A 22,604-nucleotide genomic window follows, 5' to 3' on the forward strand; every position below is an offset into this window, starting at 1 on the left:
TTTCCTGTTTTTTTGTCATCTCGCTCGTTATTGTGAAAATAACGGTCTCCGTTTTACCTCTGCATCAGCGGCTTTTCCTGTTTCTTAAAGCTCCGTTCGTCCTTCTCGTTCACTGATCTTGCTCCGTTTTTCTGCTGTGACACTTCCACAGAAACCTGCAGCAGATCTTTGTGGAGTTGGCAGCTGCTGAGTGTGGAGCAGATGTTTGAGAGCTTCAGCAGGAGGCAAACACTTCTGGTTTGCCTCCTGCTGTGAGACCCGAGGCCGGATCGCTTCCACACATTTGTTGTTCAGTCTCTGTGCGGACTGAAGCCCTCGTTGTTCATACGCAAACATTAAAGAGATTTAATAACAACAGAACTGCAGCAGAGGCTCTTTGTCCCGTTTTACTACATGCAGCTCTGTGAGAGCAGGTGGAGCTCACAGAGAGGGTGGAGGGGACGTTTACAGAAACACATCAGAGTTGGGAAAGCTGCAGGTAGATGCTGACTATGTTCAGACGCTTCCACCAGAAACTGATGCAGAAAAGAGCATTTTACAGGATCATTACAATAATAATTGTAATGATCGTGGCTCAAGAGTTGGGCGTTCGCCTTGTAATCGGAAGGTTGCCGGTTCGAGCCCCGGCTTGGACAGTCTCGGTCGTTGTGTCCTTGGGCAAGACACTTCACCCGTTGCCTACTGGTGGTGGTCAGAGGGCCCGGTGGCGCCAGTGTCCGGCAGCCTCGCCTCTGTCAGTGCGCCCCAGGGTGGCTGTGGCTACAATGTAGCTGCCATCACCAGTGTGTGAATGTGTGTGTGGATGTGTGGATGACTGGATATGTAAAGCGCTTTGGGGTCCTTAGGGACTAGTAAAGCGCTATATAAATACAGGCCATTTACCATTTTACCATAATTGTTATTACTGAATAAGTGTCATGAGATTCAGAGGACATAAAAATATTGAGCTGGACACTACAGCGAGCTGATGGAGTGAACGGAAACACGAGAGACGTCTTTGAGTTTCAGAAAAATATTTATTTCAAATCTGTTTCTGGGACATTCATACAAAAAGTGAGTTTTTCCCTTTTTACCCTCAGAGGTAGCAGCTCTGCACCACTAAACTCTCAGAACACGCTCGTCTAAAGCCGCGGCACGCCCTGAACGCCACATACAGCAGAAATCATGGCTCGGTCGTGTGTTTGTCCGACGTCAGGTTTCAGGGAAAACTCTGCGACGCTCAGCCTCGGGCCAGAAACACAGCAGAGATCAGATCTGGTGTCGTTCCAAGAAAAACAACTTTTTTATTTCCTGACAGACAAAACAAAGTCTCAGACAGGTCACTGCTTTCAGGTGTTTCCTGGTTTCTGGACAATTTGTCCTTCACATGAGGGGAAACCCCACAAACGTGGCACCGACGAGTCGAACGAAGCGGAAACCTCTAAAGAACGACGCTGCAGCTCGGGCATGATGTCCTTCCTGTGCACACGGCAGCGCTTCTGTGTTAAACGTCTCGATGAACCCGAGCTGCAGGCGCCCAGTGACTCCAGCCGACCTGCAACATTTTCCTCTGATGTGTCTGTCGCTGCTGATGACGAGGTCAGAGCAGGAAGTGAGGAAAGCTTCAGCAGCTCAGGCTGCGAGTGTCCACAGACGACACGCATCGCTAAGACAGTCAGGAAACACGGACCTGTGGGACGAGCCGGTCCCTGCAGCTCGCGTCTCTATGTGCAGATTAAGAGGGTTGTAAATAAACGTGCTCCCGTAGCTGCTGTGTATCCAGTTTGGCAGACGTCTCCCTCCTTTCTTAGAACAGATCTGAGACACTTGGACCTTCACAAAAACCCGAGCACTGATGTTTCTGTCCACGCGTGGGGACATGGCGTCCTGACATCTCCACAGCTGGACTCACAGCAGAGATCAGCCCAGACGTCATCACCATCTGCTCGGCGTCTCGCAGTGATGGAGACATGTCTCCGTCTAATGTTTGGCTCAGAAAGAATAGAAAGACGTGCTTTTGTCAACCTGCAGTGATCTGTGATGTCATCATCCTAACACGTGAAAGGTGTCAGCCTCTGGCTCCGCCCTGAACTCGATGAGTGAACAGCGCTGCAGAGCAGACGTGCGGTTTGTGTTTCCCTAAAGTGACCTCTGACCTGAGCCTGCGCGCGTCGGCGAGGATTTCACACTAAAGTCTGAAGTAAAGCTGAATGTGTGCGCTGCGTAACTCCGTCAGGTGGTTTCAGTCTGCAGAGAACGGAGACCCGCGTCTCCTGGAGGCTACAGCGCCGGTTTGATGAGACGGTGTTCTTGGATTTGATTGGCCGTTTGTCTGCATGCAAATCTGATGGACTCGCGCTGCCGTTGGGTCTGTGCTTTCAGCTCTGCTCAGCGCCGCTCCGGTCGGCCAATTAAAAGCCGCAGCTGCTCACGCTTCAGTTTGTTCTGGCAGCTTTTAAAGGCGAGCCGCAGCTTTTTGTGATTTCGGTTTGATTTAAATGAACGCAGGTGTTTCTCAGAACAGGACGGGACTGCAGGGCTTTGACTTGGAAATACTCAGAAGTGGGATTCCCGCTGGACTCAGCGGACGTTTTGCATTTAATGTTTTACAGGAACTTAAAAATGAACTGGCGGCAGAGCCTCGCAGGGCGCCGCCGTCACCACTGCAGCTGTAAGTGTGGATGCTGGTGCAGCTGGCACACCAACTCCTCCTCTGTGGGCTCCTGGATCTGCTCCCTGCAGAGACACGGGACCCACGGCAGGCAGTGAGCGTGGACTCAGGTTTGTCAAGCACTGAAATGCAATAAATAACAAATTCCCACCTGAATATGAGCTGAACCGAGGTTTCATATCTGATCCTCTCCACATCCATCACAGAGCAGCTGTGACTGCGGTCCCACTTGTAGATGAAGTTCTGTTAGGACAGAAAGACACACGTCAGAGCCTCAAAGCAAAAAACTGGAAAACCGCGAACAAACGTTTACAAGCGGCCTGTGCAGATCACAGCGGGACACGTGGCCTCAGGCATTTAGAAAGAATCAATCTGATCGTCACCAGGAAGAGAAGCTCGTTTAAAACGAGCTCCTGCAGGCGAAACAGGAACATTTAAACTGCTGCGGCCGTGTAACCTGAGCTGTCTGAAGAAACGAGGATGTCCAACATTTCTGAGCTTTCTTACAGAAGTGTCACAGTCGGGAACGCCGCCGATTCCTTCTCATATACGTCAATGTTGTTATTATCAGGATGTCCTAAAGACTCTTTCTGATTAAGAAGAACGCCGAGTGGCCCTGACACTTTCAGCTGGCTCTCTCTCACTTCCTGCCGCCGACCTTCGTATCTGACACCTGGTTCAGGGGGCGCCTGCATCGAGCGAGTCTCTCACCTCTAAGATGAGCGCCACGAACAAGTTGACCCACATGACCGACGAGATGAGCCACCAACACACGAAGTAGATCTTGGACCACCTGGGAAACAAATCATCATCATCCTGGCAGTAACCACCATAATTACGCCGCTGGGCTTAAACCGGTTTCTTACTCTGTGGTGTATCTGCTGTAGGCGTCGATGAAGGCCTGCCAGTTGTTGACGATCATGACGTCGTAGAGTAAAATGATGGCAGCCTGAGAGAAGGAGGACAGATGCTTCAGCACGTTTTAATCCCAGAGCCTCTAACTGAGCCGTGAGCAGGCTCACTGAAAGAAAACCGTTTTTATTTAAACACAACAAGTTCAGAGAAAACTAGAAATGCAGTCCCAGAATCCTCAGAGACATCCTCGTCAGATAGCAAATCCTCTGACCGAGGACAGAGACGCTGAACCTCAGGTTCAGGTGAGAGGCCGTCTGCACTCATCCAGGTGTGACTCACGCCAAAGTCGTCGAAGTTGTTGGGCCAATACTCGAGCTGCTCGTAGGTGCCGCACGCCACGCTGAAGTTGGAGGTGATGTTCTCCATGGAGGTGTTGGTCGGCACACTGACACGCAGAACGACACGAAACTGAACTTTACGATTTATTCATCAACACGTCCCAGTTTACGTGTCAGCGTGCTCAGACAGACTTCTTACCTGGAGTCAGGAGGTTTAATGGCGCCCTCGAAGAGCCAGATCCCAAACACAGCAAACACGTAGTACACCACCTGCACGCAAACAGCACGTCAGCAGCTTTTAGATTCACAGCACATCAGCTGACCCGCCCACGCTGACATCACTCACCACCAGGATCCCCGCGAACGCTCGCAGGTTCTTCACCAGGTCCAACAGCGTGCTGGCAACCAGAGCCATGAGCTGCAGAACAGAGCAACGTGCAGACTGAGTGGGAGGAGTCACTGCGTTTGCTGTTTCCTTTGTGCAGGAAGTTCATGTTTTAAAGCTGCCGCGTGTGGAACGCAGGACGATTATTTGAAATCGCTAAAAACTGTTGTTGATTCTCAGACTGCTGGCGTTCACAGCGGACATGGACGCTTCTTTCACTCTTTAGAACCGTCCTCTCTGTCCAACATGTGGCGTCCTCACACCAGTGTCCACATGTTAGACAGAGAGGACAGATGGTTTCATTTCATTTATTTATAAAGCACGTTTAATAACAGGGAGCTGACAAAGTGCTGCACAGAGTAACAGTTAAACAATGACATTGACAACGACGACAGGTAAGAAAATTAAGAGAAAAGTTTCGAAAGCCAGAGTAAAAAAATATGTTTTAAGATGCGATTTAAACAGAGTGACAGTCGGGCCTTTCTAACGTGGAGAGGTACAACCACAACCGCAAATGCCCGATCTCCTCTATGAACCAGCCTAGACTTATGTGAGGTAAGGAGCAGGCGATCGCTTGATCGAAGGGCTCTAGAGGGCGTGTAAAGCTGCAGCAGGTCAGACGAATAGTCCGGCCAACCAGCACTTTATACGTCAAAGATTTTGACTTTAACTGTAAAACGCACTGGAAGCCAATGAAGGGAAGCAAGCACGGCAGTGATATGTTGGCGTTTCTTCACACGAGTCAAAATGACACCAACTGTGTGCCATCTGAAATCTAGCCTGAGATCCTTCCCAGATGTGGCAACGCCCACTCGCATCCTGGGCCATGTGACCTCACTAAGTCACATGATAGGGTGTGGTTAGGTTTCACCTGAAACCCTGGCTGATTGTGACCTGCACCCGTTTTCACACCTTGGCTCGTGTGATTAGGTAGAGCAGGGGTGGGCAACTCCAGGCCTCGAGTGCCGGTGACCTGCAGGTTTTAGATGCGTCCTTGATCCAACACAGCTGATTCAGATGGCTAAATGACCTCAACACCTCCTCAACATAACTTGAAGTTCTCCAGGTGTGTTGACCCAGGGTGAGATCTAAAACCTGCAGGTCACCGGCACTCGAGGCCTGGAGTTGCCCACCCCTGAGGTAGAGGATCCACAGGGGGTCCACGGCCCTCTTGGCGACGCCCACAGGGCTTAAATCTGTGACTCTCCACCAATCGCTGCTCTTTGAAGTGAAGAAACGTATTTAAGAAAGTTAAAGAGGTCCGGACGCTTCTGTTTCCGAGCTCCTTGGACTGCGATGAGCTGGAGGACTGAGGAGCTGCACAGACTGGTTTTGTTCCAAATCGGCCTCCAATTCAAAATGAGCTCTGATCATTTTCTTAGTTTCTCTGTTTTCTGTGTTGCACTGTTAATAAAACCTGAGTTTATGGGAGCGTCCCAACGTTTTGCAGCTGGGACTGGATTTTTCTCACTTTTTGAAAAGCTGATGAAGCTCGATGGTGAAACAGGTGATGTAAGGATGTAAGAAGCAGCGAGACTCTTGCTGACGCTGACTCACACATAAACATGACCTGACTGTCACACATAAAAGCATTTATATATTTTTCTCCGACCTTCCAAGTGAAACTGTGAAAACAGTGTTTGGATATGATTCGTCGAACTCTGACAGACGACGTGTTTGAATCTGGGATCGTACCTTGATGTCCGGGATGATGCGCAGGAAGCGGAAAACAATCAGCAGGTTGACCAGACGGATCATCTCCCACAGCGACAGCACGCCGTGAGCGGAGGGCTCCCTGCGGTCAGAGGTCAGCATTTCTAAAACACGCGTGTCTTGATATGTTTGATCAGAGTGTTACACATGAAGAGAGCCGCTGGAGATGATTTTCACTCATTCGCTGGACTCGAGTGGGACTTCCCCCACAGAAACACACAAAAGGCACAAAGCTGAATTAAACAGACATGAACTCACCACTGAGAATACGGAAGCCTGTAGGTGATAAAAATGGTGATCTGCAGGGCCTGAAAGGAAGCAGGGGACACAAATTACCCTCCCAGTGTGGTTCCTACAGCGTCGTTACTAATGAAATTGACCAATCAAATGACTGCGATGTCATAGATTTGGAGAATAGACGGCAAACTGCCAAATACTGTGTTTAAAAAAAGCTGGAAAACTTTAATCAGATGAGTTTACCAACAACAGGACGGTGAGGAAGCCGTCGAAGATGTTGTTCCTGTAGGACAGGTAGCCCTGCCAGCCGAACGCAAAGATCTTCACACACATTTCAAACAGGTAGTAGAGGATGAAGCACAGGTTGATGATCTGAGGGGAGATCAGGGAGAGTCACATCCGCTCATTGCTGAAGTTTGAATAACTCATCCTTTGGAGAGGAAGTCCAAACTCTGACCCTGTGATGAAAGTCCTGCAGTGTATCTGTAACTATACTAACTTAGCGTCCCTTAAAAATGCAGTTTTAGATTAATGCTAATAACAAGTCGACTTAAGCGATGGCAGCAAATGTCTGTCAGTGAGTTCACTGCAGTCACGCATCCAAAACAATCTGCAGTGAGACGAGATTTCAGGTCCTTGTGACAGTCTGACCTCTGCAGCTGAGCAGATACTTGCTAATCAATAACCTTCAAAATAAAATCCTAGAATTTCTGGAGCTCCGCCTTCATGGGCGGTCTGTTAGTACAGTGACCTCACAGCTGCCATATTATTGGTCACATGATGTCATTAACAACGCTTACATTAAGTCATTCACACAGTGAGTGCGACTGTTTCACCTCCAAGACGAAGTTGTCTCTCTCTGCTGTGGACTTCTCAGAGTTCAACACCAGGACAGTCTGAAACACGCACACACACACACACAGGCAGACACGCACACACACACAGAGTTGATGTTACAACAGGCTGACCCGCTCAGTGTGTGTGTGTGTGTGTGTGTGTGTGTGTGTGTGTGTGTGTGTGTGTGTGTTACTTACACATATACACACTACATTGGCCAGAGCCACAGCGTTTCCAAACAAAATGAGATAGTAGTGACTGAAGATCAGCTGGAGTTTCTGCAGGGTGGGAGAGCTGTACTGAGGCAGAGGAGGGTGCTGAAACACACACACACACACACAGTCAGACACAGTCTCTGAGATGTAATGCTGAGCACGTCTGGGCCCCGCTTCTACCTCCTTGATGCAGTCTTTATCAAGTTCATCAAAAATCTTGGTGAATTGTTCTCGATCCATGAAGCCGACGTCTTCGTACTGCTGCGCCACCTGAAGAGGAAGAATACATGGAGACATGTTAAAGGCTTTCAGGAGGTCCAACTGAAGACAGGCTGAGAGGGTCTGCACGTGTGCAGAGGAGGGAGAGGGGATATATCGGCCCAACGATGACGAAGATGAAGCTGCTGGCAGGAGGAGGAGAGGAAGACCTCAGAGGAGGTTCGTGGATGTAGTGAAGGAGACATGCAGAGGGTCGGTGAGACAGAGGAGGAAGCTGGGACAGGAGGAGGTGGAGGTTCTTCTTCTCCTGCATAAAATAAGGAACGGACTTCCTGTGAGTGTGTGTGTGTCTGCCTGTGTGTGTGTGTGTCTGCCTGTGAGTGTGTGTGTCTGCCTGTGAGTGTGTGTGTCTGCCTGTGTGTGTGTGTGTGTGTGTGTGTGTGTGTGTGTGTGTGTGTGTGTGTGTGTGTGTCTGCCTGTGAGTGTGTGTGTCTGCCTGTGTGTGTGTGTGTGTGTGTGTGTGTGTGTGTGTGTGTGTGTGTGTGTGTGTGTGTGTCTGCCTGTGTGTGTGTGTCTGCCTGTGTGTGTGTGTGTCTGCCTGTGAGTGTGTGTCTGCCTGTGAGTGTGTGTCTGCCTGTGAGTGTGTGTGCTCTGACCGTAGTGATGGCTGCTCTGTAGTATCTCTTCATCTTGACCCTGGACATCACCTCCAGCACAGCGTCGACACGAGCGCGCTCCCTAAAACAGAGACATGTGTGTGTGTGAGATTACTCCTCGTATTGAAGCGTTTCCTCTGAAGCGATGACAAAAGCTGCGCCGGCTTGTGCGAGTCTTACCCAGCAGCCCGTCGGGCTCCCTGGCAGGTGAGGACCTGGAAAGCTGCCCGGATCCCGAGTCGTCTCCTGAGGAATGACGTCTGGACCGACATCTGGACAAAAGCAGCAGCGGAAAGATTTTGTGAAGATCTCTGCTGCAGCTTAACGGCACAAAGCTCAGAGCGTGTTAGACAAACGTGGACGCTCGGTATCAAAAAGCAAACGTGCAGACTTCCCTGGATGTCTGAGAGCTTCTGTGGGATTTTTCTGCCACTCTTTGTTTCTGCAGGGCGATGAAGTGACTTACAGGCCTGAACGCTGCAGCTTTAAAGTCCACTGAGACGCCTCTAATCCTCCAGCAGGTGGCAGTACTGACTCACCTGTAAAAAGCGGCGTTTCAAGAGCCTCGTGTCGGGCTGCGAGGGGGATGGTCCTCCTGCTGGTTTCTGTGTGACGCTGGAGTCAGACGTGTGACTCGCAGCGAGCGAGTCAGGATTACTTTGAAAACTCTGTGCTTCTTCACTCGCTGCACATTCACGTTTCCCACACGTGATTCTGCAGGATGTAAACTGCAAACATCTGTAAGGTCACCTTACAGATGTGGGGAATGGCGCTCTGCAGCGTGCAGCAGGGCCTGCTGGTTACAATGCATTGTTCTGCATTAGAGTCAGCTGCTGACATGCATGTGTTTCAGCAGGAGGACAGTTATGCGTCAGGAGTTTTTAAGTCTGGCTTGCTGATCAAGGTTTGAGCTTTGGTCTGCACAGGCGCACCTGCAACGACAGAGCCGCGTATTCGCAATAAAACAAATCCTGGTTTTGATGTGGGTCGGCGCTGCCGCTGCAGCAGAGCCTTCAGCTGGGACAAATCCAGAAGAACAAGTTCTACAACACAGAATTACTAAACTGGTCCGAGAGCTTTTAGGAGACGTCATTGTTGAGGCCCCGTGTTCAGCCTGCCCACCACCCGCCCGGTGGGGTGACAACAGAACTGCAAACCTGTCAGGCTGAGGAGTAAGTCAAATCTCCAGGTGTTGGACGAAGTTTCACAGTTTAGATCAAACGTCCTGACGTGGTTGTGGGCGTGCAGCGGTCCACATGCAGACCTGTGAAGGCCGTTAAAGCCACACTCGACATGACGAATGAATAAACGATGGATCTGCGCAGCCCTAGATGCGATTCTCGCTTCCTGTGCGGTCGTCACTGAAACTGAGTTTGAACCACCGACCCAAACCTACCGAGTCCCGTTCGCTGCACAAACCAAAGAAGGAAAGAATGAGTGAACACGAAAGGAGGCAGTGGAAGAAAACACGAGTGAAGTGTGAAACGAGCGGAGGTCTGGTGTCGGGGCACACGCCAATACAAACGAGACCTTTCTGTGAATAAAAAGCAAAATCCAAGAGCACGAATCAGCAGATTAAAAAGTGCTTGACAAACCGTAGTGAGACTGTGCTGTGCATTGTGGGAAACGTAGGCGTCAGCAGCCTGAGGTCGTGGGATCGTCCGCGTCTCACGCCAGCCGCCTCTCGTAACGAGAGCATTACCTCACAGGATGAAGTGGCCCTCAGCCCATTCCCCGTGACTACTTCCCACACTCCGGGCTTGTTTTTCCCCGTTTCCAACACAAAACCTACATCACAGCTCGTGGACACGCCCACTTTTCCAGCTGGGCGCAGCCGCCGCGTCTTGAGTCAAAATAAATCCCTGAAGCAAAGACTGGAAGAGCTCAGTCATGTGTGAGTGACTCACCAGCAAATATCCCCTGAACTGGTTGTAGATGATGGCTGTCAGTAGGTTCATCAGACAGTAGGTTCCTGCAGGACGACAAACGTTCCTGTGAGCCTGACTGTCAAACACCTCAACGCTGGGGTCATAACTAACGGCTGCTTACCGATGACGCTGAAGGCCACGAAGAAGATGGCGTAGCATCTGTTTAGGGAGTAGGCGGGGATCATCACTGTGACACAACAAAAAAAGACGATGGCATTAACATTAAACTGTCTGTGGCCGTGGCGTGACCGTGGCGTGACCGTGGCGCGACCGATCGTGTACCATCGGGGTTGTTGGCTGTGGTGAGCAGCACCAGCAGAGACGTCAGGGAGCTCGGCAGGTTTCTGAAGTGTAGCTCCCACTCGCCGTTCTTCTTCGGGTCCTGAGCACAAACACAGACAAGGAGCGATGAGCCGACACCAAACCTGCAGTTCCTCTAACGTCCAGCAGAGGCAGCAGGGAGTCAGGCCCCATAGACTCCCATGTTAAAACTTCACAGCAGAAATACACACGTTTACAGCCTGATACACAAACTGTTTGTCTCTGTGGATGTGTCTGCACGGGGGGAGGACGTTTCTGTAACTCAACTCTTTAAACTTATTTTGCATTATTAGGGGCGTGGCCTCTCTGACTGGCAGGTGGATGGTGACACAGGCGGCTGAAGCTGCTAGCTTCACCTGAGCTGGACCTCTGCATCGTGTTTGTGCTGTTGGAGCCTTTTGGAGCATTTTAATGACATCATGTGACCAATAACATGGCTGCTGTGAGGTCACTGTACTAACAGACCATTAAAGAAGGCGGAGCTCCAGTTTTCGGATATGAAATCCTGAGCACATGTGGTTAGCATTATGGCTGCTGTGAGGTTAGTGTCATATTTTATTTAAACTACTTTGTGTGTCCACACACACACACACACACACACACACACACGTCTGTACAAAGCCAGTGTGTTCAGTTTAACAGGGCGTGTTCATGAACACCTGAACTCACCTCATTTTTAGCAAACAGCAGCATGCCGATCATAGTGAAGAGGCAGAGGTGGAGAGCCAGCAGCAGGATGACACTGCAGAGACATCACACACACACACACACACACACACACACACACACACACACACACACACACACACACACACACACACACACACACACACACACACACGATGTTTAACCTTTAACCCACAGCTGCTCCTAAACTCTGATTAAAGCTCATCATCATCATCGTCCAGCTGACACTAAACGTCATACTGGGAGATGCTCTGACTCTTAAAGAGTGAATCAGCCTCGATTCAAACGTCGTCTCGGTCACTGACCTGTGGTCACAGTGTCGTCCTTTTAAATATTTCCTCATAATAAACTGAGTATTAATCATGTGAAGATTATTCATCCTATTTTCAGGATTATAACAGACGTAGTCTGAGACTGAGGATTCCCTGCGTGCCCACTGAGCAGCATCATCAGTGGGCAGCTCAGCTGTGTGGGCCAATCATACGGCACCAAATCTGTTCAAAGGAGGAAGATGGAGGCAAAAATCCTGAAGCAGTTTTATGGTTTTCAAGAATAAAGCTGTAACAGTTTAAAAAGCCAAACGCGAGCAATCATTTATCAGTTCTAGAGTCGCTGCTTTGCTCGATGGGCAGCCTGCGGCCACCGGCTGAGGAAGCAGCGACAGAAGTGAGAGTGCGCTGATGTCTGTGGCGGCGTTTTTATTCAACGAGTCAGAAGTGAAATTAGAAATAACAAACCAAGTGAGAGTTTCATTCTAGTTTCAGCACAGATCACAGAAAATACCGACCAGCGTGCCGCTCTGTGCCGGCTGACCTCACCACACAGGAGGAGCTGTGGCGGTCTGACCGAGAGCTCGCACAGGTGAAGCAGGTGAGGTTCACTCCTGACAGTCAGCTAACACTCAGCAACAAACCCTCTTTGAATCTTTCATTTATTCTGCGATGGTCAGAGGAGACTGAGATCTGCTCACACTCTCTCCATCTCACCGCTGGCGTTTGGATTTAACGCGACGACACAAACGATGTGGGTGAGCTGTGCTTCCTGAACAGCAGAGCACGTCCCAACAGGCTGACGGGTTTGGGATACCTGGCGATCTCCGGCAGCGTCCTCTTGATGCACTTCAGCGTCTTCTTCATGAGCGAGGAGTTCTGCAGGAGGAAGAACGGCCGCAGGAGCCGCCGCACCCTCAGTTTCTGAAGAAGGAAGGAACATCAACCCGGGATTTTATTTTGACAGGTTTACGTCCCCTGACCTTTGACCTTTCTGTATAGCAGAAAAATCAAACCTGGACTGATCCTCACCTCATCACACACCATGCTGACGGACAGCACCCAGTCCATGACAGAGATCAAAATGACCACAGTGTAGCCAATCAGCCATTTGCTCTTCCCGAACTCCTCCCAGCCAATCAAATAGCTCTGCGGGAAAAAAACACATCCAGAACCGGATCGATGGGAACGTTTACTCTGATTTAATGGGTTTTCCCGGGTTTTCCCCGCTCACCTTAACAGCGACGTCTACAGAGAGGATGATGAGGCAGATCATCTCGATGCTCTCGGTGAGGCCGCAGGGAGGCTGCCAGGCTGGAGAGCGATGCCGGGGGTCCGAGGAGATGGAGAAGGAGGACGGGCGCTCCGCGAAGGCCAGCAGCAGCACCGCCGCAATGGTCAGACCCAAACCCCTGAAGGCGGAGAGAGAGGAGGGCTCTTTAAACTCGTACCACAGAAACACCGCGAGCGCTCTCAGGGCGACCTTTAAACATCATCTGCAGATTTTCATCAGTGTAGCTTTAAAGCACAAACACGGATCCTCAGCTCTTCCTACCCTGCACCCTCAGGCATGATCAGCATGCTTTAAAATCCTCAGCCTGTCGCACTACAGGCAACAAGTTCTTCATTTGTGGCTGAGAGAAGCAGAAACATGACTTTTAATAAAAAGCTTGTTGGCTGCTAACCAATCAGCAGCAGCTGTTCTCAGGTTCCCACACGGCCTCATTCACTTGGAGATTTACTCATTTTTCCCTTTTTTGGATTAACTTTCTATTTTAACATTTGGTAAGGAGACCACAGGTGAACACTTCTGTTGTGTAGCAGCTTCGCCTGTAAACATGAACCCCCCTCCCCCCGCTGGGGTCACTGTGACTCTTTAAAGCGTCTCACAGAAAATTGATCTGAGGTCTCGACGCTCTCGCTCACAGCTCAGAATAGGACCCAGCTATTTTTAAAGCAGCGTCCACGGAAAGAGCCACGGCACTCAGAGCCAACGGGACATGTCTGTGACACTGTGGGACACCGTGGGACACTGTGTGACATGTCTGTGACACCGTGGGACATGTCTGTGACAGCGTGGGACATGTCTGTGACACTGTGGGACACCGTGGGACACTGTGGAACACCGTGGGACACGTCTGTGACAGCGTGGGACACGTCTGTGACACTGTGGGACACCGTGGGACACTGTGTGACATGTCTGTGACACCGTCGGACATGTCTGTGACAGCGTGGGACACTGTGGAACACCGTGGGACATGTCTGTGACAGCGTGGGACATGTCTGTGACAGCGTGGGACATGTCTGTGACACTGTGGGACACGTGGGACATGTCTGTGACAGCGTGGGACACGTCTGTGACAGCGTGGGACATGTCTGTGACAGCGTGGGACATGTCTGTGACACTGTGGGACACCGTGGGACCCTGTGGGACACTGTGGGACATGTCTGTGATAGTGTGGGACATGTCTGTGACACTGTGGGACACGTGGGACATGTCTGTGACAGCGTGGGACACGTCTGTGACAGCGTGGGACATGTCTGTGACAGCGTGGGACATGTCTGTGACACCGTGGGACACCGTGGGACCCTGTGGGACACTGTGGGACATGTCTGTGATAGTGTGGGACATGTCTGTGACACTGTGGGACACGTGGGACACGTGGGACATGTCTGTGACAGCGTGGGACACAACTGTGACAGCGTGGGACACAACTGTGACAGCGTGGGACACGTCTGTGACAGCGTGGGACATGTGGGACATGTCTGTGACAGCGTGGGACACGTCTGTGACACTATGGGACACGTCTGTGACACTGTGGGACACCGTGGGACCCTGTGGGACACCGTGGGACCCTGTGGGACACTGTGGGACATGTCTGTGACAGTGTGGGACACCATGGGACATGTCTGTGACAGCGTGGGACATGTCTGTGACACTGTGGGACACCGTGGGACACTGTAAATAAGGAGCAGGTTTTACTGTAGGCAGAACTGCAGCTGGTTATAAGGCACAAAAAGGAACTCTGTTATTTCTGTTAATAATTGTTAAAGTCATTTTAATGCAGACAGAGCAGAACATGTTTTTTCATTCAGCCTCTCTTTGTTTTGTCTCGGCGCCAAAGTTACTGAGTGCAGAAAAACAGGAAGTGAAGAGAAGCTGATGCAGCATCTAAGTCGACTGTTTCGTGTCAGAGATATTTTAGTTTTCACACATGTAGAGACTTTGTTCAAAAACACACCGATCACACATTCTGAGCACCGACAGGTGAAGAGATCAACCTCCCACCTGTTGGTGGGCGGGGTCTATCAGGCAGCAGGTGGACATCTTGTCCTCAAAGTTGATGTTAGAGGAAGAAAAACGTGCGATTGTTACGCTTTGAGCCAGTTTGACAGTTTGGGTCAGAGCATCTGCAAACCTGCAGCTCTGTGTTCCCGGCCTGCGGGGGGCGGGATCTGTCAGAGTGATCCAGGGAAGGAACGGGATGTGCTGGACACACAGTCCGATCCACCGAGGCCCCCCTCACAGCTTACAGGACTGACAGGACCTGCTGCAGATACCACAGCACGCCTGCAGGGGTCGAGCGGAGGCCACGCCTCACAGGTCAGAGGGACGGACGCAGTATTAGGCAGGTGGTCATAATGTTACGTCTGCTTGGTGTAAATTCTTGTTTTTGAATGAGCGACCCAGGCCTGGTGAACCTGCTGTGAAATATCATCTATATAAATAGATATCAGAGGATAATTGAGCACTACGACTGTTCTCCTTCTCTTAATTTGGGCTTCTTGTAGCCAACACGTAAGATCACGTGTACATGTTCAGTTTCGTGCAGTCACGGCGATGCAGCAGAAGCAGTGCAGGACTCGTGTGTTCGGTGAACTCTGCACCGTCTCAAAGTGCCTTAAACCAGCGGTCCCCAACCCCCGGGCCTCGGACAGCGAGAGTTGAGGCTCGGGTGTGAAATTTATGTTTTTCAAGGTTTTTATCGTTAACTCGGTTTCCCGGGATCTTTGCAGTCGTGCGTCTTATTTTGAAAGAAATATTTATGCGTTACCATAGTGACCAGAGAGCATTAAGGGGCAGAGAGGAGGATGTTACTCTCAACGTTGTTGGTGCACTTCAGGAGGACGCTGCTGATAAAGTTACACAATTACACAGTGAATTCGCGTTTATTATTATTATATATATTTATGTCTCGGTCGGGTCGTTTATTTTGTTGCATTTATCCGCCACATCTTAAAGGCCGTGAAAATATTATCTGACATTAAACTGGTCCGTGGCGCCTTTAATCTCTGCATCATTGTGATGCTCAGTTTGAACTTCAGCAGGTCGTCTTCACCGTGTCGAACACGCCTAAATGCACTGAGTTGGTGCCACGTGATTGGCTGATTAGATCACTGCGTTAACGAGTAGTTGAACAGGTGTTTCCAGTGAGTGTCTCAGCTTACCTGAATAAGAAAAGTTCAGTTTGCATTTGCTGTGTGGAAATAACTGAAATGGTAAATTTCTGGAGCTCCACGACTGCATGCAGCAGGGACAGAGGTCAGAGGTGAAGGGTCAGAATTTCCATATGTAAATATTTTGCGGTTGCTCTGAACTCCAGGAGAGTTTGAGCTACTTACCACTGGATTATCCCAGAGTAGTACCATCGATACAGGCGGAGGGAGCCTGCATCCACTCGGTGGTTGATGGAGCGGTACTGTAATCAGGAAGAATACTTCGGTACAAATAATAATCTACAGGTGTTTTATTTTGTCTACAAGTGTGGGGACAATGTTTTCCTGCAGGGTTGCTTTCCAGAAGCTCCCACAGTGCAGGAATCATGGAGGAGGACAGAGTGGAGGATTTGACAAAGTTCTGTTCTCTCACCTTTATGGCGTCCTCGATGAACACAACAGCCTGTTGGATGTAGAGTTCCTCGTCACCTGTGGATGGTGAGAAAAGAGTGAAATACAACGACCTGAAGAGTAGAAAGGAGAAAGTTTGGGGCCCGGCCGGGCTGAGGGGGGGCAGCTGAACCACAACAGGAAGCACAGGAGCTCCGTATTTAATACCAGAGTGAAAACGTGCACCTTTAACCAACACACATGGTGCCAACGCAAACCAACAGGTGTCAGTAAGGCCTGTGTGTCCTTCTTTTATATACAGTCTATGTGTAATACAACACAGAGAAACTTTTACTTCCTGTGGACAAAAATCAACATCGTCAGAAACAAAGGGTCCAGCCCTGTGAGAGCTTCAGTCAGACGTGGTTCAGGTTTGCATGGAGCTTCTGGCCTGATCTGATGAATGTGTCACTCTGGACTCAAACCTGTGACACGTTTCACTCACGTGTGTGCTGAACGTGCAGGTTTGGACAGAAGCTCAGAAGCAATGTGGAGACGACAGTTTAGCAGCTGTCAGGTGATCAAGTTTAACCACTCTGACCTTTCCATCCAGCACTTACACAGACATGATGACTCACACACACACACACACACACACACACACACACACACCGAGTGCTGCTGATCGATGCATCACAGCAGAATGTGTCACTGGGGGTGGTTGTGGTGGGTGTCACTGACAGGACAACACTTTAAACGGTTGCGCTCTCTCACACACACACACACACACACACACACACACACACACACACACACACACACACGCACACACCAGCAAGGTGTAAAAAAAAAAAAAAACTCCACTGAAGTCATTTCAGTTTCAAGTTTCTGTGAAATTTCGTTTTTGATTTGAAGTAATTTGAACATGAAAATATAAATTTGAGTCTAGAAAAAGAAAAGAAAAGAATATTTTGAACATTTGAGGTGAAATAAAAATAAAAGCAGGAAGTGTCTGCAGGTTTGGTGGTGGTTTCAGAAAAACCATCCTGAGGAGGATTTTATTGAGTTTAAAGAGGCTGAGACTGAGTCAGGCGTGTTTCCTCTGAAACGTCCTCCACGTCACACTGACGGAGAACTCCACCCTCTGGAAAAGGAAGACCGACTGCTTTGCTGTCAAATCTGCGTTTAAATGTAAAGTCTGATGCTTCCTCCATCAGTGAATCCACTGAGTCATTTAGCCTCTTCTTCTTTGGTGTTTTTGCGTTTTCCTTGAACACGTCGCAGTTCAGAGTCACTCACTGACGACCTGTTTCCCTCCAGCACTCACACAGTCACCAAACACTGACTAACCAGCAAGGCAGAGCAACCAAAGGATTGCTTATTGTGAGAAAAGACAAAGTAGTTAATAACTGGTGAAAACTTATGCTGCCTAATTATTACAATAACTAAAGATCTGTGTAAATACGTCATTAGTTTCTCTGGTACATCTGATACATGTGACCTCGCACACGTCCAGCTGCACCTCAGAAACAGGCTGGTCGTTCAGACACGATCAGCAGTATTCACTTAACCACAGACGGGAACACAGGACAGACTTTGAGCCTTTCAACCAGGGGTGCCCGACTCATACAGCACAATCTGACCTCAAGAACCAATAAAACCCTGCAGTGCTGTGCAAAAGTCTTGAGCCACCTCTCACTTCTTGCTTATAAGGAGCCGGACGGTCCTGTAAGCAGCTCTGCAGATTTCTGAAAGTCGTTCTTTGGACACTGGCTGCTTCTTCACTCATCCTCATCCTCAGTCCTTGTACTTGACCATTTTCAAGGGGATGTTTTTATTCACTTGTTAAGTCACTAAACACTGAAAACTTTAAGAAAACTGCACCGTGGAGGACAGAAGAAGAAGAAGTGTGGGGCCTAATAAAATCTATCTACAGTGTCCGAGAGGCATGTGCTTAAGAAACACAGGAGCTGAGAGCTGATCGTCTGCTGCTCACTGAAGCCTCGCCAGGACTGTCTCGGTGGACGGGCGGCTATCAGGAAACCATTCTTAATGAAGGGAAACGGGAGGAAAGGCTGAGGAATGAAAATGACACAAGGACTGGAGTGAAGCTCACAGGACCAGGTCTGATCCACATTCAGACCTCAGCGTTACTGACTCGGTGCTGGAAACATCCAAAGGAGAGCTGCGAGCGTCCTTCAGCCTGGAGATCCTCACAGAGACGAGCTGCAGGATGAAGCTGCTCTCACCAAATATGCCCTTTTTAGAAACATTCAAACTCTGTTTCTGTCTTATATGTTTGTCTGCACGTTTCAATCAATTGTGCACCTTTTAAAAAGAGCCGTGGCTCAGGACTTTTGCACAGCAGTGTACTTTAAAAAGTACTTTCACATGTTCCAGGTGTTGCTCATCATCTGGAACAACAGCATTTCAATCTTTGAGCTTTCCTTTCTCGTCAGTAACGCTGCGAATCAAAACGCCGGGAATAAGATTGGACTAAAATAATAAAGAAACGTCATCTGTGTGAGGAAGCTCTGACTCTGCAGCTGTGGGCGTGTTTAACCTGAGCCTAAAAAACTACCTGCCTGCGCTCACCTGAGTAAATCAGCTGATCCGGTGACTCCCGGTACTCACAACATGACAACTTTTCCCAGCTCACTGCCACACCTGAAAACGTAAAAGCCGCTCACCTGGCTCCCTGTCCACACTGCTCGAGTCCCCGTACACCGAGTCCGACATCCTCCTGCCGCCCGGGGCCCCTCCGCGCTCCGAGCCGGTCCTGGAGCCATATTCCCCGGAGGCTCCGTCCAGGCTGCCGGACAGCAGGCTGTCCGTCTCCATCCGGCTCAGATCAGAGTGTCGGAGTCCGTCCAAACTCCAGAACAACAACAAGAAGGCGCTCAAACAGAAAGCAGCGCAGCGTGCGGGAGGAAGTCCTCCTCCTCCTCCTCCTGCGCCAGTCAAGCTCCACCCACAGCACAGAGTCACGTGCTCAGAGCTGCCGGAGCAGGAAGCCAGCAACGAAAGTCAGGTTCGCTTTACCGCGTGGAGGTCATTAATCCACACAGATGAACTCACCTGGAGAAAAAGGGCGCGAGCGTCACAGTTACGTCACACGGAGACACGAAAACACTGTAAATAGTGATGGCGACAATCAGGGAAAACTGGCGTTTCTGTTAAATGTGGGTCAAATCAAACGGATGAACTGGTTGGAGTCTGCACCTCTGAGATTATTAATCTGATCCAGCTACATCAGCCACACCAGGGGTGTCAAAAATAAGGCCCAGGGGCCAAAATCAGCTCGAGTCCAGCCCGGCCCACGGACAGCTTCAGGAAATATGAAGGAGGGCCAAAAAGTTTGGACCTTTAAATGTATTTTAAAAGGTTATTAAGCTTTTCTTGCTGCCACAGACTCACTATGAGCATTACTAGTGAAGTAATACATAAACAGTTAATTCCACACAAAAGGACATTTTCTGTTTTCTACCATCGCAGCTCTGACCACACATTTGTTGGATTTCTTATTTCGTCCCAAAGAGTCGTGCTGTCAGATTTCTTCATCGTGTATCTGAGACGTGTTCGGACATCTCGGGGATTAAACGTGTGTTTAAACGTCGGTACCAGAGCGTGCTGTATGTGGCCCAACGTGTAAAATCAGTTTGACATCTTTGGCCTAACACAGAATCCTGATATCAGTAATCTTTACTTTGTATTCATCATATTTATTTTGCCCTACTGAGATGAAAAACAAGATTATTTTTAGATAACCTAAGTGCATGAAAGAAACCTGTCACATTATTTATTTTCCCCCAAAGGTGATTAACTGATTTCATCATCGGAGTGGGCCTCGGCTCTCTTTCACTGCTCTGGGTAGAAATCTTTAGATTTAATCTCCGTGCAAAGTTTACGCACAGATTTTTAATCACCATTACATCATCATCAGATAACGTCTCTGATGGTAGAAGAGTCACGTGACCCACACAAAGAAGCCAAGAACAGATTTAACAGGAAGTTGATAACTTCTTACGCTGGGCTCTTAGGCTTGGATGTTCCAGTGCAGACCGAGGAAGCCTGGCCTTGTTCAGCTTCATCTGCAGTACACCCCTCAGTAGTTTCAAGGCTTCTTTAACACAGTGTGATATTCATTTAGTAAATTATGGACACATTGAGATACATTTTTAGGACACGGCCATGTTGTGTCTCCAGTGTTGGGAAGGTTACTTTTAAAACGTATTCCATTACAGAATACAGAATACATGCCCCAAAATGTATTCTGTAACGTATTCCGTTACGTTACTCAATGACAGTAACGTATTCTGAATACTTTGGATTACTTAATATATTATCATGCTTTTTACAACAACGTGAATGTACTATTGCTGTGTGATTTATTACTGTTACTGAAGGTCCGCGACTCCGAACTGTAGTAAAGGGACCTCTGACTAATACGGCGGGGTCCCTGTCGGCTCGTAGCTGAAAAATAGCTTTACTTTGTTGTCTGGGTCAACTTTGCTAGTGAGAGACAGAGAGAGGCGTTGAAAGACTGCTCCAACGGAACTTATTGTTTTCGGAGGAAAACACGAACACGGTGTACAGTCGAGGCTTAATAGCTTACTTACAACTGGGCTCGTCAGGCTCTCTTCTTGGCTGCAGTGGTTATTATTATATTTACATGCTTCCAGCTCCCGTTTTTCCTCGATGACAACTCGTACCTTTCCACTCCCCTTTTTCTCCCTCCTCGCTCACAGACACATAACGTGTAGGGCAGTCCATTCTCCCTGCAGCACGGACTACACTACCCATGATGCTACATTCTTTAGAGCTATGCTTGTAGCATTCTTCCTGTTAGGTTAGCACAACAACAACAACAACGAAAAGGCGCTCTCTCACCCAGGAAACACACAGTCGCAGAGAGAGAGAGAGAGCGTCGCCCTGTAACCATGGCAACCGTAGCGCTGCCGCCTGGAACAACAGAACGTAGCTGTCAAACAAAACCCAAACAGTCCTGACCTGCGACAATATGAAACAGGAAAGTACCGCAGTGTAATCCATTTATTTCAACAAAGTAACTGTATTCTGAATACCACCTTTTTAAACGGTAACTGTAACAGAATACAGTTACTCATATTTTGTATTTTAAATACGTAACGGCGGTGCATGTATTCTGTTACTCCCCAACACTGTGCGTCTCTGATCTGTGGTCATTCAGTTCAGCCACGCCCGTTTTAAGACGTTAAAAGAGGACTTTGCCTTGCTTCCATCTTTTATGTACAGTCCATGATGGAGACTTCTTTGCTGCACCATAGCAGAGTTCAAAAGACAGATTAACAGCATGTCATGAAAGCGCCACAGTCTAATGAGTGTGAGAGTTTAAGCACCACAACAGAAAGGTCACGTCATGATGAAACGACCTCCGGATGTCGGGTTCCTCCTCAGAAACCGAACGCTGAGCTCTTGAGGCAGAGCTCAGAAGAGGACGTGCCGGGTTTCAGAAGCCTGAGTCAGGAAAATGACAACACCTGAGTTTATGATGGGTAACAAATACAGTGGGGCAAAAAAGTATTTAGTCAGCCACCTAAAATGATGACAGAGGTCAGTAATTTGCACCAGAGGTACACTTCAACTGTGAGAGACAGAATGTGAAAAAAAAATCCATGAATCCACATGGTAGGATTTGTAAAGAATTTATTGGTAAATCAGGGTGGAAAATAAGTATTTGGTCACCTCAAACAAGGAAAATCTCTGGTTCTCACAGACCTGTAACGTCTTCTGTAAGAAGCTTTTCTGTCCCCCACTCGTTACCTGTATGAATGGCACCTGTTTGAACTCATCATCTGTATAAAAGACACCTGTCCACAGCCTCAAACAGTCAGACTCCAAACTCCGCCATGGCCAAGACCAAAGAGCTTTCGAAGGACACCAGGAAAAGTATTGTAGACCTGCACCAGACTGGGAAGAGTGAATCTACAATAGGCAAGCAGCTTGGTGTGAAAAAATCAACTGTGGGAGCAATCATCAGAAAATGGAAGACATACAAGACCACTGATAATCTCCCTCGATCTGGGGCTCCACGCAAGATCTCATCCCGTGGGGTCAAAATGATCATGAGAACGGTGAGCAAAGATCCCAGAACCACACGGGGGGACCTGGTGAATGACCTGCAGAGAGCTGGGACCAAAGTAACAAAGGTCACCATCAGTAACACACTACAACGGCAGGGAATCAAATCCCGCAGTGCCAGACGTGTTCCGCTGCTGAAGCCAGTGCATGTCCAGGCCCGTCTGAAGTTTGCCAGAGAGCACATGGATGATACAGCAGAGGATTGGGAGAATGTCATGTGGTCAGATGAAACCAAAGTAGAACTTTTTGGTATAAACTCAACTCGTCGTGTTTGGAGGAAGAAGAATACTGAGTTGCATCCCAAGAACACCATACCTACTGTGAAGCATGGGGATGGAAACATCATG

General features: G+C 49.0%; 1 protein-coding gene across 1 annotated transcript; it reads right to left on the reverse strand.

The window, feature by feature from the left end:
• Positions 1-996: 996 nt before the first annotated feature.
• tpcn2 (two pore segment channel 2) lies at positions 997-19,309 on the reverse strand. Its single transcript, XM_086286520.1, has 25 exons — positions 18,828-19,309; positions 16,181-16,236; positions 15,934-16,010; positions 12,545-12,722; positions 12,343-12,459; positions 12,128-12,234; positions 11,024-11,096; positions 10,316-10,415; positions 10,155-10,220; positions 10,013-10,077; positions 8,286-8,377; positions 8,106-8,187; positions 7,411-7,500; positions 7,213-7,332; positions 7,015-7,074; positions 6,422-6,550; positions 6,200-6,249; positions 5,924-6,023; positions 4,190-4,261; positions 4,043-4,113; positions 3,845-3,950; positions 3,517-3,599; positions 3,362-3,443; positions 2,802-2,893; positions 997-2,715 (listed from the first exon to the last, which is right to left on the reverse strand). Exons 1-25 carry the CDS (start codon positions 18,976-18,978, stop codon positions 2,637-2,639), a joined length of 2,298 nt encoding a protein of 765 aa, XP_086142646.1. The 5' UTR covers positions 18,979-19,309; the 3' UTR covers positions 997-2,636.
• Positions 19,310-22,604: the final 3,295 nt, after the last annotated feature.

This window comes from Aulonocara sp. 'chitande type north' Nkhata Bay, linkage group LG1 (genome assembly GCF_057382095.1).
Source record: "Aulonocara sp. 'chitande type north' Nkhata Bay isolate Kocher_YH1m ecotype deep benthic linkage group LG1, A_spYH_male_GT1.1, whole genome shotgun sequence".
Taxonomy (NCBI): Eukaryota; Metazoa; Chordata; class Actinopteri; order Cichliformes; family Cichlidae; genus Aulonocara; species Aulonocara sp. 'chitande type north' Nkhata Bay.

What these genes read in the sequence shown, in the direction of transcription:
- tpcn2 (XM_086286520.1), bottom strand. Translation starts at nt 18,978, where the DNA reads ATGGAGACGGACAGCCTGCTGTCCGGCAGCCTGGACGGAGCCTCCGGG. An exon ending in CCAATGTAGTGTGTATATGT is followed by an intron (nt 7,075 to 7,212) that starts GTAAGTAACACA and finishes TGCGTGTTTCAG; the next exon opens with ACTGTCCTGGTGTTGAACTC. An exon ending in TACAGCAGATACACCACAGA is followed by an intron (nt 3,444 to 3,516) that starts GTAAGAAACCGG and finishes TTTGTTTCCCAG; the next exon opens with GTGGTCCAAGATCTACTTCG.